Genomic DNA, 19,503 nt, shown 5'->3' with positions numbered 1-19,503 from the left:
TAAAAAATAAAAATAAATAAAATCTTGTCCCTCAGCCAATTTGGGCAGTCGGGAGTATCGAGATATCATCAATCGATAATGAGGAAATGGAAGCCGTTTGTCATCGCCTGCACTCGCGAATGAGTTATGTGTAGGTATGTCTTTGTTGGCCAGTTCCCCCGACAGGAAAACAACAATAAATGTCACAGACTAGGCAAAGGGTCTCTGCCTGGAATATCTAATGACCTAATGGGGCATGACTTCACTTTGACTCCCCTTTGAAGAGTAGTTCCCATTGGAGGTACCTCTTAAACAATGCCAAGGGAGTTCAAGACAACTGAGAAGGTAGCAATATTGGTAAGTATTTAGTATTTACTTATTTATTAAAGATGATAGTAAAGTTTACAAAACTTAGACTTACATAGGGGAGTAGAACTTACGGCATTGTAGAGGTGCAGAAACATCGATTTGTTTGGTCTTACATAGATGTTTGCCTTTTAAAACATCAGAAAAGCGATGTTTTCTGCACCTCTACTGCATGCCCTTCGACTACTAAGTATTTAATATAGTTTCGGGAGATTTTCTAGTAAATAAAAGATATATTTCTTAGTATTTGTACAAAAATATATTTAGTACTTGCTATTCCTATTAGGATCATGTTAAATAAATAACGCTATCTATAAGGACCGATGAGCCGTGCAAGAGGTATCTAGCTAGCCAAACCAATATACCCACAGGTTGTTTACTGAAGTCACTGACAGCTAATGAATGGTTGAGTTTTGAATTTTGAAGAGAAAAGTGCATAAATCAGCTCGCGGCGAAGAAAAACAATTCAAAATATGCGACACCTGCCACAAGTCACTCACTCATCCATTCCTCGGAGGCCCCACCTGCGATAGCCGAAATTCGAATTGAAATGCATCCCTCGTCACCAAGACATGACGACACTTTGTCTGCGATAATCCCGATGGAGGGACACTAATGACGCACCACTCGAATTTATAGTTCCGGCGGTAGTTGGGGATAGGGTAAGAAAACCCCGAGGGCAGATCCCGAAAGTAAAAGTGTGCATGCCTAATGCAACTCCCTTTGAAAGGCGGAAAGAACTCCAGAAGAGCTGACAACAATGGCAGCGGTTTTTGTTTTGGTTTTTTTACGGGGCGGGGACGATCATGGCTGCCTGGCTTCGGGCAATCAAAAGCACATCACGATTGCGAGGATGAAATTGAAGCCGCCTCTGTGTGTAAGCTCCCGGCCCCGCCCCCTCCGCCTTCTCGATCTACACGCTGAAAAATATTTTTGGTTTGGGTGGGAGTATTTGAAAATCTTTGGATAAATTCGTCGGCCCTTTATATTAAAAATTGCATGTCTTATTAAAATGGTTCAAGCGCTTTTTTTTGAAGAAAAGTATTCCAAAACAATATAAAATCATTTAGGAGCCTTTGTTTCTTTTTAAAGTATCCCTTCAGAATTTGTATATTACTATCAGTTATAAATAATATCATTTTACCTTTAAATATATAACTTCTTGAGATGAGAATTACATTTTTAAGTATTTATTATCCCCATGTAATCATCCCAGCTGTAATTGTAAAACAAAACTATAGATAGTTTTTCTTTCTGTGTAGACAGTATTGTCTTTATCTCACCTGGCTCCTCACTCAGATAAACTGTTGCCAAATCTCGAACTTGGTCAGCGGGCAGCGTTCACTCGCATTCATTCGCTCGCGACAGCATCATGCGAATTTAATTGAATAAAGTTTTGTAAGAGTTTTGTAATTGCCCCGGCAGATTAACAAAACGAATGCAGATAGCAGCCGGCCCGTAGTATTCCCCACTGATACGAGCCGGGCTCGGTGGTTTCATGTCTGGCCAGGAGCCATAATTGAGATGCTTTTGAGGCGATAATAAATTATGAAGGCAGAAAATGAAACGAAACAAAACGAGGTAAATCGAAAGCAAAATAAAGCGCCAAAAGCCGGGCCAAGAAAGTAAAATGTCGGCCGGGGAGAGGTGAGTGGACCCTATCGTTCGTGTGGGCAGGGAGAAGCCAAGGCAGAGACGATTAGGCCAGGGATTAGGCCAAGTCTGCAGGCCATAAATTATACATTGTATTTTCGATTCGGGCCAAAAGCTAACGGGACTGGGGCCCCGCAAAACGGTTAGACGGGCCAAAAAAAAGGGAAATCGAAAGTGCATCGAACCCGCATAAGGATTAGTCTGGCCCAGAATCGGCAGGTTTTCGGAGGCGGAGTTCCTTGAGCGGTAAAGTATAGCTTTTTAATTGAATGCTTAGGCTGGAATGCCCAACTTATCGCCAAACAGAGCTATATGCATATGGACAAAGGGACCCATTAATCACGGAATCAGCCTTGAATGTAAATTAACTCGATTGATTTATGTCCCCCGAATAAGATGTAAAGAACTTACACCTCTGTTTTTGTTTAGGAATGACCAATGACTTGGCTTAAATTTACATATTTTATGAACTAACGTTTTTGCAAGACCAGTTAGCTTATAGTCAAAGTGTTGTGTTTTCTTAGAAAATATAAAAAATACAAAAGATTATTTTAAGACTCAACGTATACAGGTAAAATTTTCGTAATGAAAGTTTGATTCCATGTAGGTAAGTTTCTTAGGAGTATTTCATTTACTGGTTGTTAATGCCTTACAGATCACATTTACAAATGGTATTTGTTCAGCAATCTTGTTTAACTTCAACCTATATTCCTATTTACATAATTTCCCGGCAAATATTTCTCTGACAGGCATCGTAACTATTTTTATAATTCGTCGATTTCGCAATTGAAAGCGTTTTGTTCGGAAAAAAGTAATTGAGAACTGTCATGCAATCTGATATGATTGCAAATGCGAAGTGCACATAAATTCGTTGGGACTGTCCTCGGATTCGGTTTCGGTTTCGGCGTTGGATTGGACCCCGGTTCGGGACTCGGCATTTGAGTGTTTCAGTCTGGCCTGGCATTTAGTAGACAATTAGCAGCATTGCGTGTCCAGCGCTCAAGGGGGTGGCGGGTGGCGGGTGGAGCAGCTCCTAAAAACCCGAGACTCGTGAGTAAGCCACGTCCTAATGGTCAGTCGCTGCAGGGCAGCAGCAGTTAGGGCCCGGCCAATCAGCTCGTTCCCAGCTTGGCCCGGTGCTGAGCCACCCCACTTCCTGGTTGCAACAGGGATCCCGGCTAATGCAGTGCTGCTAACTTGGCTAATTTACAGCAGATTAGGGCAAATATTGAAGGGCTTTTTTAATTATATAATGTTTGATAAAAAGAAAATCCCTCATTAGGGAATTCTTAGCATAATCCAATAAGTACATCAATTTAAAATATATTAATCATATCTACCAAGTTTAATCGTACATCACTCATACGCAATGTTGTCCGAATCGGGATACTCGTAACCTTATTAAAGTCTTAACATGAAAATTTAAATAAATACAAAAATGTAAGATACACAAGTGTAAGGTACTTCCTTGTAAATGGAACCCATTTGCCATGCTTCTAATTTTCAATAAGTTATATAAGTGTCTTGATCTATACTTAAAATATTTTAAATAATACAAGAAAACTTAATTAATTAACATAGGTAAATGACTGATTTTTCATGTAAGTAAGCTTTTATTTGTTATTTAAAATTTGCATAAAATATATAGATAAAATATAAAGATAAAAAGTTGCCTATTTTTTATGGCTTAAAACATTTTATTGCACTAGGGGCTGTCGAAGCCGATTTTCATGGTTAGTTCAGCGATTTTATTATTTGTTTTCCTTCTTTTTTTATTATTACCATGCTATTTTTAGCTTTTTTAATGTATGAGATTGTTTTGGACAGCAATAAATTGGCACCACTAATAAAAACACAAGCTCAACAATCGCATAGACGGCAGCGTGACTCATAAAACCGCGCTCAGGAGGCTCGGTGGGGAGGGGGTGTGGCGGTCGGGGGGCGGGAAAGGGGAGCACAACAAAAGAGAACATCGATTTGTGGCAGCGCCTGCGCAAAGCGTGAAATTTATGCGACCCACACGCAGCGCCACTCACGACCGCTGCAAACGTTCACCAATCCGAAGACTGGGGACTGAAGACTGAAGAATCGACTCTGAAGACTGAAGACTGAGTGCTGGAGATCGAAGAGCGAAGACGGCCGCCGAAGACGAAGATGAAGACGGCGAAGAAGACCAAGACGAAGCTGTTGAGGAGCAGCCGGCGAATTTCATTTCTCGCAATAAATCCATGACTGATTTATGTACTGCACAATCGTTACAAATCACAAACGTTTACGTTTACTGAATGAACGTCCGTCTGCAGCCTTATCTTGGTGTCTGTGTAAGGTGCACTGAGAAAAATATTGTTTTAAACGTAATATTCACACCTATTTTATAGAAATATTTTATGCTTTCATGGAAGAAAGCACCTTCTTTATAAACCATCATAGGATTTCTTTGACTTTTGAATCATACACTGTTAATTTCTAAACTAAGAAAATATGCAAAATTCTATTTAGTCATCTAGAATGGTCTTTCTTACATTAGATTTTATATTTCAATGATACAAAATATATATATGGATTAAAAAAAATATATCAGATCGATCAAAACTTTGAATCACTGAATTACCAAATCATCAAATCATGAAATCACCAAAACCTGGAATCATATAATTATCGAATCAATGAATCCTTAAGTCATAAAATCCCTTAAATATTTCTTATTCGGCTGGCTGCAATACAATATGGATGAAAACGGTGTTCGACTCTATTAAAGAAGCTCTGTATGCACCAAGTGGACCGTATAATACATTTTCGGCACAAAAGTGGATTTCAGAAGCTTTGTATGTTAAAGACGCGATGGTCACTAGCTTATTACTTCGTTAAGATGTGTTTTTGCTTGATATAATAATATCAAAAGATAGTAGTTTTTTTCCGTGCACCTGTTTCTCAGTGCATCTGCCTGAAAAAGTGGGGAGGTGGGTAAAAAGTAACAGTGCACCACTCACGTGCTGGCCTTCAGCTTCAATCAGCCCAACAGCACTCGTCGTGAAGATCGAATTGCATTTGAATTAATTAAAACTCTCGACGCAGACACGAGTCCGCAAGAGCTCAACGAGAATTTGTCAACTAAACAAGGCACAGACTTCTTATATATACAGGGGTGTCTGGCCCTACACATGTAGCACTTTATCGATTTCAGAACAATTGAAAGTTCACCGAAAGCCAACTGCAAACCACAAGTGACGTGAACAAAATCGATCAGCGACAACAGCAGCAAATAAATAAAAATGAAAAGAACAAAAGCTCTTCGCTGAAGTGCAGAGTGCAATGGCAACCATGGAATGGCAATGGATCGGGAGATTTACATACTCGACACTCAAAGAGCCAGGGAAGCGCCCGAGGATCGCAGGCAGTGATGGCAACTATCCGTCGACAGTTCTGGATTGGCTATTAAATGTTTTAGGAAATATTACGAAAAATCGATTTTAAAGTGACAAATTTCCAATTGATTTTAAATTGAGTGATACTTATAGGTACTAATATTATAACCATCATCTAAACAATGGAATGAAAATTTAAGGTTTATAAAAAAGCTTTACAATCAAATGTATCTAAATATTAACCTTGCCATGGTTTGTTTTAAATCTTGGGATCCTTCTTAGGTAATCACTATTTCCTATCATTCGAAAGAATATACTTTTAAGGTTTCAGTTGTTAATAAGCAATGTTTCCAAAACGTCTATACCTCTACACAAAATTATTTTTAGGTAATCTAAGATAATCCTATACATTAATAATGTATTGCAAGTTAGGATTGCTTAAAGAGTCGTTTGCTCAATATATTTTATTTAAAATTGTTTAACTTAATTACCCTTTGTTTTAAAAGTCACCATCAAAACAAAAATAGAGTGAGGCTAGGAAAATATCTGCCAACCGAACTTTTTTCGAATTTTAAGGGACTTTAAGTTGGAATTTGGAAGAGATTCCTCAAGCATCCTTGATATCATTTAAATTTTTAATTTTTCATCCCAATAGCCAAATTGGCAACACTGATCGCCAGGCTGTGTTCGAAGTTGTTATTGTTGTTCTACCTCCGTTGGCCACTTAAGTTGACGTCGCGATGCGCTGCTTGAGTCTCCTGATCTCGCTGCCTGCCCAGAGGCGCATGCCTGTCCGCTGCAGGGGGGGTGGTTGACGAGGATGAGAGGGGGCTAGAGGATCGGAGGGAGCAGGGCCAGGCTGGGGCAAAAGTATGACTAAATGCATGCAAGTTATTTAAATGAGACATTTTCAGAGTCCATGGCCAGGCGGCGGCATGTGAACAGCTCCAATTCTTGCTACGGCTTTTTGGCTCCCACTTGATGCACTAACAAAGGGTATCCCATATTCGAGCAGAGCCTTACAAAATTATAAAAGATATATATTCAAGATTAACTAAATCCCTTTAAAAAGTTTGAAACAACTAGCACAACTGGTGGAACTTTCAATTTATATTTAAGTAAGAACCCTAGTTTGTTCTTTTCATTTCAGTTAATTTATTTCTTTTACTTTAAACATTTAATTACTACTTATAAATATGATGAAAATAAAAATACAATTGGACTGAGTGATATTGCAATTCCTAGTGTACTCTTAAGTTAAAACATAATTTCTACAAACCTTTCGAAATATTATTTAAAGTACTATTGGGGGCAAAGAGTAAGGGACTATTTGGCATGTTTCGAGGTTTGGAAAAACCTTTGGCATAAGTGTATTTTATCGATAGGGGATTACTTTAAAGGGGATAAAATAGATTTAGAAAAATAAAGATCATTCATTTTACAAACAAATTCATCTTACTTTTTGCCCACAGTAGTAAATATATTTACTAACACCTTACAAGTAAGATTAGAGTATTTCCCCAGCGACTTGTGCCGCCCATATCCTTCCTCCACTCAACGCATTATCTCGCAGCTGGGCCAAGAGCAATGCGAACTATTTATGTACATTTTGCTGTGGCGGCTGTCACTTTTGGGTGGCTGCTCCACGGTCACAGTCGCAGTCGCAGCCCCAGTCACATTCACAGTCACGGCGGCGAAGGCGATGCCGAAGGGCGGGGACTGAAGCCGTGCTAATTGTGTCGCTAGTGTCAGATTTATGTGGCCCGATCAATCGGTAATATATGCCGGGGCGATCGGAACCCCCAGATGGCGATGGTGAGATGGTGAGCCAAGGAGTTGGGGAGCCCCGGAGTCGGGTATCAAATTATAATTCAATTTACGAAAAGACAAGCGACCACCGTGGTGGCCGCTAAACACATTCCTAGCCAGTTGTTGGCCGGGGAGATTGGCTCATAAATTGTCCAAATTAATTCATAGTGGCACCAATGGCGACACCTACTCGTTGTCACCGTTACACCTCGACCATCTCCATCTCCAGTGCCGGATCCCCCATCCTGCTCCTCGACCCACCGACTTTGTCAACCGGAATGGAAACGGGCAATCGGCATGGGAGAATGTTTACTTGGTTCGTTAGTCATAAATTTATTGGCTTTATTGAAACATCAATTTGGACACCATAGCGGACGACACCCGACCAGTTCAAAGTTACCCGATCCAATTGTGTTCCCCGGGAGGAGATATAGATATGGCGATGGTAATGGAACTGCTAGATGGGGAGATGGGCTGGGACGGGGCCATCAAGGTGGTCCATTGGTGGGACCAACAGCAGTGCCTCCTCATTTTCGGTTTTGTTTTTATTCCCCAGCGCCTAGAACAGGTTTCTTCTCTTCTCTCCAGATCGTCGGATCGCCGGCTTTTGCGGATTCCGATTCGAACCCTCGGATCCAGCCAATCGCTCGCCGCTTGCGCTGTTAATTTCCAACAATTTTACAGCTAGTTATGCAAATGCCCGGCTGTTTCTTTTTCGTTTGGAAAGTCGCCAGCTCGAGGCGGGCATAATGCCGATTCGGCTGGATGATCTCATGGCCGCGGCCCGAAGAGGCGGGACAATGGGAACGCTCAGAGTTGCCAAAGTACGATTTATGCCGCCCGGTATCTAAATAAAGTCTTCCCGATCTGGGGTGTTCTGGGCTACTAACGACTAGCCGGGGAAATATGAATTCCATTGATTGGAGGGTAGGTACAATTTCAAAATATTTGTTTAGAATCGATTAATTATGAAGTGCGAATTGAAGGGGGATACAAAAGTTAAATTTCATCAAACTAAATATTTACTAAAGATACTAGAAAATAAACTAATATCACTGTGTAAGAAAATCTAACCGTTCTTTACCTCGATGGCTGTTAGAAAATCTTATACGATTTGAATCCCCATTTTTATGTGTGTTCAACAAAAGTGTGTTCAAAGTCTAAAAAAATTGTGTTTTTTTTTAAGCGCAAGTACTCTTTACCTTTTAAGCCTCAAACGAAGTTATAAACAAAAGAAGAAAGATTAAAATCAAGAAAGGTAAATCATGATAAGATAAGTTGCAACAACCAACTGTTAAAGATAAAGGCCGGTGGTACTTCTATAGTTATGACCGCAGGTGTATTTCATTGACTACGACTTCTTTCGTTTATATCTCCCTTAAAAAAAAACCAAAGTTATTTCGAGTATGTGGTTAAAAAGATAAAGAGTGGCCTTCTCCAATTGTTGTAACAAACTAACAAGCAAATAATCCGCTCAACTATCATTGCGGTTCAAAAACAGAATTTTTTTTAACTTTGAGGTAACTTTACTCAGAATCCTTGCGTATAGGACCTTTTGGTAAACACAGCTTAAAAATTTTTCATAAGAGCTCCGGAAAAAATGAACATGGCGTAAATACAGGTAAAACAAGGAAGAACGCTATAGTCGAGTACCTCGACTATCAGATACCCGTTACTCAAAGGGAAATGGAGATATGCAAGCAGCAAAGCGAAATTAAAATGCGCCACCTACCGGCGGTAGACAGATTTAAGCGTTATGAGCGTTAGAGTGGGCGTGGCAAATTTATTTTTGGATCAATCGATAGGTATTGACGACACCAATACATTTCAGTTAAAATTTTTCATCTAGCATCCAAATTGTGGGCGTCACAGGTTTTCGCGGCTTGTGGGCGTTTAAGTGGGCGTGGCAAACTTTTTTTTAGGTCAATCGATAGGTATTGATGAGAACAATACATTTCAGTTAAAATTTTCTATCTAGCATCAAAACTGTAGGAGTTTCAGTTTTGGGCGGTTTGTGGGCGTTAGAGTGGGCGTGGCAGTCTACTGAAACAAACTTGCGCTGCGTAAGAAGCTCAGGAATCTGTACGCCAAATCTCAATAGCCTAACTCTCATAGTTTCCGAGATCTCAGCGTTCATCCGGACAGACAGACGGACAGACGGACAGACGGACAGACGGACAGACGGACAGACGGTCAGACGGACAGACGGACAGACGGACATGGCTAGATCGACTCGGCTAGTGATCCTGATCAAGAATATATATACTTTATGGGGTCGGAAACACTTCCTTCTGCCTGTTACATACTTTCCGACGAATCTAGTATACCCTTTTACTCTACGAGTAACGGGTATAATAATAGTGTACTCCTTACACAAAAAATGAAACAAAAAATCGTCAAGTGCCATTTTTGATTCTTTAGCGATGTGCTCCTATGGTAGGAATTTTGACGATTTAATTTTGAAAACGTGTGTTATTTCTATTATTGTCATGTGTTTCACCCATTATCTAAAATTTGTTTTTAGTTATCCATCGACTGTTTCCCAGTTTTTAAATCATATTGTTGATGCTAGTCCTAGTATTTCCCCTACTTAATATGTAATGTAAACAGTTTTCAGTTGCCAATCCGATTCCCTTAGGTGTTAGTTACAGTTTCTTTCTGCAACGAGAAGATTTTAAGTGAAACTTTCTCTCTTAAATCCATTCACCTTAATAACATTTTTTTATTTTATGGCTTTTATATATTTTAAATGCATTTTTAATCCACTATCTTGTAAGTGACTGTCAAAAGTGATCTGAAAATTCCTTTTTTATTTCTTATTAGCATACCAAATCAAAGAAACCCTTAACTTAGCAGTTCAAGTAGCTAAGATGTGAATTCTACATGTTCTATACACTCATTTTACAATAGGTTCGCGTCATGGCTAACAACATGTAATATACTTCACAGATGTAAGTAACATGTAGAAACTTAATTGGATTTCTTTGTAATTTTAATAAAAAACAAAACAATCAAACGAGAAAACTGATATTTTTCAAAGAACACTTCAGTGGTTTCAAGGGTAAAACCGTAAATCAATGAGCTGGGTGTGATAAGAAATACGCCTAATAGACATGATGGAAAAAGACATTATTTATAAGGGTAAAGTCATCATACGATCAATTCTTCAGATGCCAATTACAATTTAAAAAAAAGAAATTAAACATAACAAACAAACAAAACATATTAGGGAGTATACTTAAGCAATTTAATTTGTGAATTGAGGCCATTAATTATAGCTGTGGCATCCCCGAAAATGAACAAAACATGTAACAAAGCAATAAAAGCCACCCATTCTGTGGGAACAGATTGTAGCTTATAAAAGTTTACATCAGGATAACAGAGTCCCGTGTGCGCAGTCCTTTGAGGAGGAGGATGTGGGTGAACTTCGGTCCCACAGGACCTTCGCTATAAACAGACGAAACTCAACAGGTTTAAGCTCAGTTGGCTCTGGTCGCTCCTAGCATTCAATCGCGGAAACCGAAGGGAAAAATACGGCGAGCGCAGGGAAAACTCCCACGTACGGAAAACTCACATTGTGAGGGGCCTAACCACACATTCCTCGCACTTGTCGCTAATAGATAATTGAATTTTTTGCCATTGTTGTGTGGGAATTTAATGTGTGGCTTTGTGCAACAAGAATTAAAGAAACTTTTTATGTGCGTGCTGGGCGATTGATTGGAAGTGCGCCGCAAATATAAATTGCAATAAGTTACAGCTGTGAAATATAAAAATTAACTTAACTTCCAGTATCTCAATTATTTCCAAGTGTAGGCAATTAAAACTTTAATCAATAAATGTGCTCATGATAAGTGTGAAAAGTAAACCAACCAGCGGACATTGCGGCAATGGAAACAGCAGAGGATAAAGGATATGTGTCTACATAGATACAAAACGCAGGCCATTGCGCAAATTGTTTACTTAGGCACTACACTGGGCGAAAAGCGGGGTCCGCCCGGGTTCCGCCTGGGGAGCAGCAATCAAATGTGCTTTCAATTAAACTCAAAGCCCCAACCCCTTTGCTAAACTCCCACCCTTCTGTTGGCAACGCTTGGTTGCTTGGCTGCTCATCCATCAAATTTGTCGTCCTCCGTCGTCCTGACGTCCTGACGTCCTGTCGTCCTGTCGTCCTGACATTTGTTTGGCGGCCAGCGAATGGGCGGCCACGGGGTGGGGGCGTGGTCCGGCCACCCATATGTGCTTATCTGCTATTTTTCGCAATTATTCTACGAGCCCTCCTCATTACGGCCCCATTGAAACTCAACAAGTGTCGCCGGAGTGAAACTATCAGATACAAATTGAACACGCAACAATTATGTACAGTCCGCACATTTGCACTTCCAGTGCACTGAGAAAAACCACACCACATACCTCTGCTTTGTTTGCTGATTTAGGTTTAATGGAAAGTGAATAGCCCCTACATTTTTTTCATATTTTACAATTTAATTTAATCACTGCAAGCTTAGGGAACCGGTGTTATGTACTACAACATTACTTAAAGTGTTGGCAAATAACTTTCCCATGTTAAAAGCTCTATACAGCCTTTACTGTCATTATAATATACACTTTTTATGTATTTATAAAGAAAAACTAAGACCCCTTTTTTCGTCCGCATGTTAACATAATGTTGCTTAAAATACTTGGAAGCAGAATGGAAATTGAGAGGTTAAAAGCTATAGCTTTTAGATTTAAGCCAAGGATACAGTGTTGTATATTCATTAGGGTTCCATGCGTAATTTCTGTCTTGTACCTTGAAACCTGTCGAATTAAACCCTTTCGCCCGACAGATTCTCTCAGTGCAGTCATCGTGTTTATGAGGCACTGGCTCTCCACATCCTCGCCTGAACAATCGGCAATATGCTAAATGGAAAAGCGCACAAGTCTGGAGATAGCCCTGACCCTTGCCCCTGCCCAGCGGGCGGCAGTGGGGCTGTGAGCGGCAGAAAGCCGACCCCCAGCGTTAAGATCGACATTAGCGCTTGCCAATCGAACCACCCGATGGAGTCGCGAATGGCCCCCGGGCAGGGGAGCCCATCCGGCGAGGGGGGCCTGCTCCTGGTGCCCACACATCACAATCTGCAGCTCGATAAAATTTCCGTGCGCTCGATTAGTTCCGAGGATATATCGAGTGGCGGCACTGGAAGGTGTTGCAACGCCGCCGCCCGTAACCCGGCCATAAAAACGGGTCGGCGCCTGCAGCTGATGCAGGTGAGTCTTCCCCGGGAACTGGGCGAAATTGCTCTACAGGTGCGAAAAACAAACTTATACGGAGCAGCATAAATTAGCGGCGGCACATGCATCTTAATTAGGACGACTGGTCAGAGTCACGTGCCGCGGCATCCACAGAGTGCGGCTAATGAATGTCGCGATTAGCGGGCCACGATAAAGACTAATCACGCCCCCTTTGCCGCCTTTTCCACCGGTACCTCCTTGCAATCAGCCGCAGATAACGCCGAGATTGGTCCGAGTTCTTGCTCCACGGAGCACATATTGATGGCAAATGAGAATATATGACACAGTGGGTCAGGGGCGAACTATCAGTCCTTTGAACTTTATGTGGAATTCCATTTAAAGCCTAGAAATCTTTAACTTTTAGTTGCTCTGAAATATGAATTAGTTGAATTATAAAAATTAGGAGTCGATTTCTCAATGTCATGTCAACTTTTGGTACTGAGTTCATTGATGTTTCGGAAAAATTAAGTTTCTTATTACCATGATTATCTTTTCCGACTGAAAATGCCTATCTTAAGGGAATTTTCCGATTGAAATTGTCGGTTGACAAAACGAAACTGACAGCTAAAAGTTAGCATACTCTTCTTTGACAGACTTCTCAGACCGAATTACCCACTGAATCCGAGTGATGGAGGCTCCATTAATTTTGCATTGAGAAAAGGAATTTGTCTTTCCGAACGATTTAATTTTGTTTACTTTTTTTAGACAGATAACAAACTAGAATCTTAGCCTGACATTGAGAATGCAAAGCAAAGCGATTCAATAGATTTAATAGAAATAGAATAGGTATCTGAAATAATATCTTAGGCGAAATCAAATTCGACATTTAAATTATAAAGTTACCTTATTACTTAAATAGTTAATTAATTTAATTTAAGACCAGAAAACAATTCAATTCCCTGAAATACCTCGCCCACTGTAAGCAAGAACTCACTCATTGACATGCGAATCCATTTCCAGATGATAATACTACCATTTATACCAATATTGGCGTTGATTGTGCAAACATCGGTGACACTGCAAGAGATCCTGGAGTACCGTTCCGCCGTGGCCGACATCGAGACGCAGGTGAGCAGTTGGGTGGTTCGGTGAGTGGGAAAGTGGGTGGTCGCTTTGAGTGACTGGATGCGTCGGTGAAAAGTAGCAAACAAAGCGAATGCGCCCCGGAAATTGTGTCTTTGAGGCGTAATTAAAATTTATTACAGCGATTCAATCAAACGCCAAGTAGACGAGAGGGGCAGACTCCCTCCTCGATGGTCAATGTTCACTTGACCATCCCGAGAAACCTTGGGTCCGTCTGTTTGCTCAGGTAAGTGCGTCCAAGTCCCCGTGAAGGGTTCCGGAGCACGAGCTCGTGGCCAGGCACTCAACTGGGTCCTGCCCACATCCCCCAACCGCCCACTTCATCTATCCATAATGCAAATGCTGAGTCCTCGCAAGAAAATATGAAAGAGAGAATGGAAAATATTGAACGTACCTATATGAGCCAAAAGGGGGTTGGGAAGGCGGACAAAGTGAATTGATAAGGACGCAATGCGAAATATGCAGCGACAGTCGCCAGTGAAGGATGGGAGGTGGAAAGTGGTGAAAGTGGGAGGACGGTCCTTGAATAGGGGCACGTACTTAGAATGCAAAGCACACTATAAACAAATCAAGGAAAAGAAAGAAGTCATCGATGGGAGAACTTTCCAATGATCACATAATGGGATTGCTTTTGATTTTGTACTCATGGAATTTTGAGTTACATAAGAGGAACCAGGATTCCAACAAAAAGTAGGACGAACAATAAAAAAGTTTTATTAATATTATTAATACTATTTACATTGAAGTTATTAAATCAGAAATGATAAGGTTACCCAAAGAAACATTTTTAAGGCATTCATAAAGTTTGATAAAATATTAAAAGGAATAAAAATGTTTAATCAATATTATCAACATGAGGGTTATTAAAGTTATTAAATTCCAAGTGATAAGATTACTCATTAAAAAATATTTGTAAGGTTATCAAAAGCTTTTTATGGGTAGTAAGAGGTAGTAATTGTATCAAATATTTGTTATTTTGTGAAACCTGCCACTAAACCAAATTATTGCTAAGTAATTACCCGTTGTTATAAACTAATATTGTTATTCAAATACAATAAATTACATTTATGGAATTTAATGAATTGGTTTTAGCAAGTCCACCGAAAGTAAGAAAAATATAATATTTTAAAATCTAATTATTGACTGTTATATATTAGAATCATTCCAATCTGCAGTCTGTGTTGACTTAAGCGGGTATCTTGGCCTCGAAGAAAGCAGAAGTGTTGAGACATAGCTGGGTCTTGAAATATTGCAGCGGAACCTGGCAGATGAGTGGTGCCCATTGGGTGCAGTTCTTCACGGCCAGGCGGTGGACACTCAAAAAGACTTCTTCAGTGGTCATGGTGACGTTGGCCAGCAAAGTGAGGCAATCTCCGCTGGCCGGAGTGGGTTGCCCCGCTTGCCAGGGAAGATACAGGGCCTGCTCTCCTGTGCTCTGCCAGTAGTAGTCGCTTCTGGTCTCGCCCAGCTTATTTCCGGCAGTCCAAAACTCCGGTTGATAGGGAGCAATGATCGGCAGCCATTCGTTGATGGCATTCAGCTCAATAGAGTTCTTAATGCTCAGGAGTCCGGCGTTGAGCGATCGACAGTAGCGGTCCGACTCGTAAAAGTTCCTCCATTTGGTGTCCACCAGGAGGCACTTGTCCGCCACCTGGGTGAAATTGGTGGGACAGACGACGATGGTTTCCTCACCGGCCACCTGATAAAGTTGGCCATAGGCCAAGGCGACCAATGCGAAACAAACTAACTTGGGCCAAAACATCTTGAGTAACTGGCCCACAGTTGACCACCGGACTCTTTTATATGGCTAACCAGCTGGGGGCAGCGATAAGTCAGCCTTCTGATAAGGGTTCGTAGTGTATTGAGTGTACGCGTGTTTCAGGTTATCTTGTTATCAATTTGACTACTAGAGCTGCTTATCAGAAACTCACAAAGATCGCCTGACTAAAAGGGCTCAGCAAATTAGTAATCCCCTTATTCTATGGGATTCCCCAAATGCTGAACCAAATTATATAAAATAGACGATTTATGAACAAGCCATTAGCTTGAGTCATATTATTTTTTCATTGTTCATATAATGATTGGAGCCCTAACGACTAAAATAAATATATCTCTTTATCTACCGAAGAGTTACACTCGGCGTATACGTAATTTATAAGATAATTTTTAGCAACAAACGAAAAGAAAAGCTAAGATAACATATCATTTAAGGCTATTAAATCCCTTTCTTCAAATAGTTGCTTACCTACTTTTTAATTATCCAAGCAGACTTAAGTAAAAGTACTTATATTTCAGTTCGTAGAACTTAAGGATTTTAACAACTTATGGTTTCACTTAAAAATATAAGTATATAAGTCGTTCCATTTATGTTTGCTTTACAGTTTGCTTATGAGAAACCACTTAAAATTTTTTAAACTATTTATAATGGAAAGTGTTTTTAATTGTTATAAAACTAACAAAAACTTTTTTAAAAATTACTTAAAATTCCATTTAAAGATATCGTATTCGTAATTCTTCAGACTTTTTTTTTATTTTTATTAATATCTCTAAATATTTTTTTTTGATAGGTTACTATTGCCACTGACTTAGGTAAAGTAGTTACTCGGCTACAGCTGGAACGCTCTGAAGTAGCCTTCTACATCTTCACAAACGGCAGCAAACAGCGGTTAGTACACCGTCACATGCATTGAAGGACCTTTGCCTTATCCTTTTACTTCCGGAACAGGGCCAATCTTACTTTGAGATTTGCAAATACGGACCATGCCTTGAACAACATGACCACCTGGAGTGAGATCAGTGTTCCTACAGCTCCGGACGAGGATGAGGACGATCGGGAGATGATGTTGAACCGATACGAGTTCCAAAGCCGACTGAATGAGTTCAGGGATCGGGTGCGCTTGGAACCGGAGGAGAGCTCGATCACTGAGGTGATGAACTGGTACACATCCATCAACCGGGGATTGCTCCATCACCTCAATGAGCAGATCAAAGAAACAGACAACAGCGGCGTGTGGCGGTGAGTAGAGAGTTCTTGATAAGTTTTTAAATTTTATTTGGTTATATACGAAATTTTGTGATAAACATGGTAGTTATCTGGTGGGATTCAAGAACCTCCTCAAAAGCATAGAGTGCCAGAACATCGCAACTTCCTTTGGCATCAGGTACTACGGTCGAGGGTCCTTGACAGCTGAGAATTTTGTATCCTACGTTCGATACGAGTTCATGGCTCGAGAAATGATAAACTCCACCCTAAACTACGCTCCCATGCTGAGGAACATGTACACCAATATCACCAGCACCAAGAGGTTTCATCGGGCCAAACAAATGTGTGTACGGTGGGGTATTTATTTAATATTTATTCTTATACAGTGTTCTTTCACAGGGGCTCCACCCTGATTAAGAATAATCCGAATGTTTCGAACGAACGCAGTGCCATAGAATACTACGAGCTGATGAACAATTATACTGATGATCTGAGAATTCTCCAAAAGGCTCTGCGACGTCTGATCAAGTATGGAGGTTATATATATCATTTGACACGTATTTTATCTATTTTTATTAAGGGAGTATGTGGACAAGACCCTGGTGGAGGCTGACCGAAAAGAGGCCATTGGCATTGCCATTCTGGTTGTGGTGCTCCTGGTGTCGCCGGTCATCATCGTTCTGGTGAAGAATGCCGCGGCAACGATACAGGTTCTACCCTAGCCACCACATCTGACCACATTCGACTCATCTCTTTCCCCTTCCCATAGCATTATGCCCTGAATCTTTCCCAGAAGGCCAAGGAGCTTAAGCGGGAGAAGCGGAAAAGCGACTCGCTGCTCTTCCAAATGCTGCCGCCAAGTGTCGCCATGCAGTTGAAACAGACCCAGCAGGTGAGTCCGGGTGTGGGTGGGAATTAGGCAGGTCTAATTGACTTCCTGACAGGTGCCCGCCGAGCTCTACGAGGCAGTTACCATTTACTTCAGTGACATCGTGGGTTTCACTGAAATAGCCGCGGATTGTACTCCACTGGAGGTAATTATTCTGGTTAAGAGATTAGTTTAATGTGTCTTATTTATGTGAATGTTTCTCATTATTTTTAAAAACAATTGAATGTTTTTTTCTATGTATGTCTTATATCTTATATAAATTTTATATGTTTTTTAAAGTATATTGCACTTTATTTCTACTTCCCCAGAATCTCTAACAACTTAAATACGTATTTCTGTTTAGAAACACTTGGGTCTATTTTCATAGCAATAACTAACCTTGAAGTTTTTAAACTCTTCCTAAATCTTTTCTACAGGTGGTAACTTTCCTGAATTCAATTTACCGCGTGTTCGACGAGCGCATCGAGGTAAGTTTTTTATAAACAAATTTTCAGAGGATTTTAAACATTTTCAAATGCCTGTTAAATCCAACATATTTAGGCATTTTCAGTGGTAGTTTCAAGTTATTTCAACTTGTCGGGTATATTCTTCGAATAGAATAAATTATTATTATTAATTATATTGACAATTATATTTATACTTTTTAAATTTATATTTATTTTTAACCCGAGTGCTACGACGTCTATAAAGTCGAGACAATTGGAGACTCATATATGGTGGCTTCTGGACTGCCGGTGAAGAACGGTAATTTATGCAAATTCCGCTGTCAGTCAGTCAGTCATTTAACCCCGCCCCCCGCACCGCCCCCGCTGCTTGAGTGCCCCAAAAAGATTTGCGCTAATTTAAATTTCGTTTGTGGCCATGCGCGTAATTTATGCCATGGAACTTTCCAAACCGCTGCCTCCGCAGGGAACAAGCACATCACCGAGATAGCAACAATGGCGCTTGATTTGCTGGACGCCTCGTCGCTCTTCCGGATCCCCCGGGCGGGAGACGAGTTCGTCCAGATCCGGTGCGGAGTCCACACGGGTCCGGTGGTCGCCGGCATAGTGGGCACCAAGATGCCGCGCTACTGCCTCTTCGGCGACACGGTGAACACGGCCTCGCGCATGGAGAGCACCGGCGAGGCCCAGAAGATACATATCACCGAGGAGATGCACAACTCGCTGCAACAGGTGGGCGGATTCCGGACCGAGCATCGCGGGCTCCTCGATGTCAAGGTATAATGTTCAAGAAGATCTTGAAATTGTATGTTTAAGCCAAGGAATGTTTGAAGTCTCAGTATCGCCGAATTCTTTTAAAAATAACAATATTAATCTTATGTATTCTTATTTAAGCCTTTTTACTGACCGTTTAAAAAGGTATAATAAGAGATAAACGTCTTAGAAGTATTTAAAAAGAAACCATTGAAAATACTTTAAAAATAGTCAGGACCTGTCGCAGCGAACCTTCGGGAGCTTTCTATACAGAATGTCATTATTGTCCGGACGAACATCTGAACCACCATGGAAATTCGTAACTTCTGATTACATTTTAAATTTAAGTACGAATGCTTTTTATTTTAAGAACTTTCTCTCTCAAAATTTTATGTACGATTCGAGCTGTTTTTTTTCTGGGCGCAATTCTCGTTAGGTCATGTCTATCAATAGAAGTGTTGATATGTAGCCGTAGAATCCCAATAACTTCTCAAACGAATCTGTATAGTATAAGTTATTAGAAACCTCTGAACTTTGTAAAGATTTTCAATCCTTCGTGTTCGGATTTAAAAATCATTTTATCATAAGTGTTACGTAGTCTTACTGGACTCTGAGAATTGAATTTAATTTGTAGGGCAAGGGCCTGATGAGCACCTACTGGTTGACCTGCAAGGACGGACCTGTAAGGGCTCGCGAGGAGATCTCGTGGCGGGCAGACATGCAGCCCGTGTTCCTGGACCACCTGAAGCTGCACCCGCCGACCGACTACAAGCTTCCCAAGCGGAAATGAGCGACGAGCCACTGTCAATTTTCCAGCAAGGACAAATTAAAAAAAACCTTAAACTGTAGACGTAAATTATGGATGCTTTCAATGGCTTTTTGTTAGATGTTCATGTGTCCCTCTATCTA

The 19,503-nt window shown here is 40.7% G+C and overlaps 2 protein-coding genes across 3 annotated transcripts; one reads left to right on the top strand and one right to left on the bottom strand.

Moving 5' to 3' along the window:
* The first annotated feature begins 10,638 nt into the window (after positions 1 to 10,638).
* On the top strand, positions 10,639 to 19,433 carry LOC108018235 (uncharacterized). 2 transcript variants are annotated; one of them, XM_017085762.4, is made up of 14 exons: positions 10,639 to 10,731; positions 11,999 to 12,419; positions 13,404 to 13,511; positions 16,094 to 16,191; positions 16,252 to 16,542; positions 16,616 to 16,852; positions 16,909 to 17,037; positions 17,090 to 17,219; positions 17,279 to 17,401; positions 17,454 to 17,543; positions 17,815 to 17,865; positions 18,070 to 18,142; positions 18,308 to 18,618; positions 19,229 to 19,433. In XM_017085762.4, the coding sequence occupies exons 2-14, from the start codon at positions 12,069 to 12,071 to the stop codon at positions 19,382 to 19,384; spliced, it is 2,148 nt and encodes a 715-aa protein (XP_016941251.4). In that variant the 5' UTR covers positions 10,639 to 10,731; positions 11,999 to 12,068; the 3' UTR covers positions 19,385 to 19,433. The 2 variants fall into 2 exon arrangements, with proteins under 2 accessions (XP_016941251.4, XP_036670048.3); XM_036814153.3 differs by having other exon boundaries at positions 10,661 to 10,749.
* LOC108018236 (C-type lectin 37Db-like) lies at positions 14,586 to 15,303 on the bottom strand. Its single transcript, XM_017085763.4, has one exon. It carries the CDS (start codon positions 15,286 to 15,288, stop codon positions 14,713 to 14,715), a length of 576 nt encoding a protein of 191 aa, XP_016941252.3. The 5' UTR covers positions 15,289 to 15,303; the 3' UTR covers positions 14,586 to 14,712.
* Positions 19,434 to 19,503: the final 70 nt, after the last annotated feature.

The sequence above is a fragment of the Drosophila suzukii genome, chromosome 2R, assembly GCF_043229965.1.
Source record: "Drosophila suzukii chromosome 2R, CBGP_Dsuzu_IsoJpt1.0, whole genome shotgun sequence".
Lineage (NCBI taxonomy): Eukaryota > Metazoa > Arthropoda > Insecta > Diptera > Drosophilidae > Drosophila > Drosophila suzukii.
This window is presented reverse-complemented; position numbering and strand designations above follow the sequence as displayed.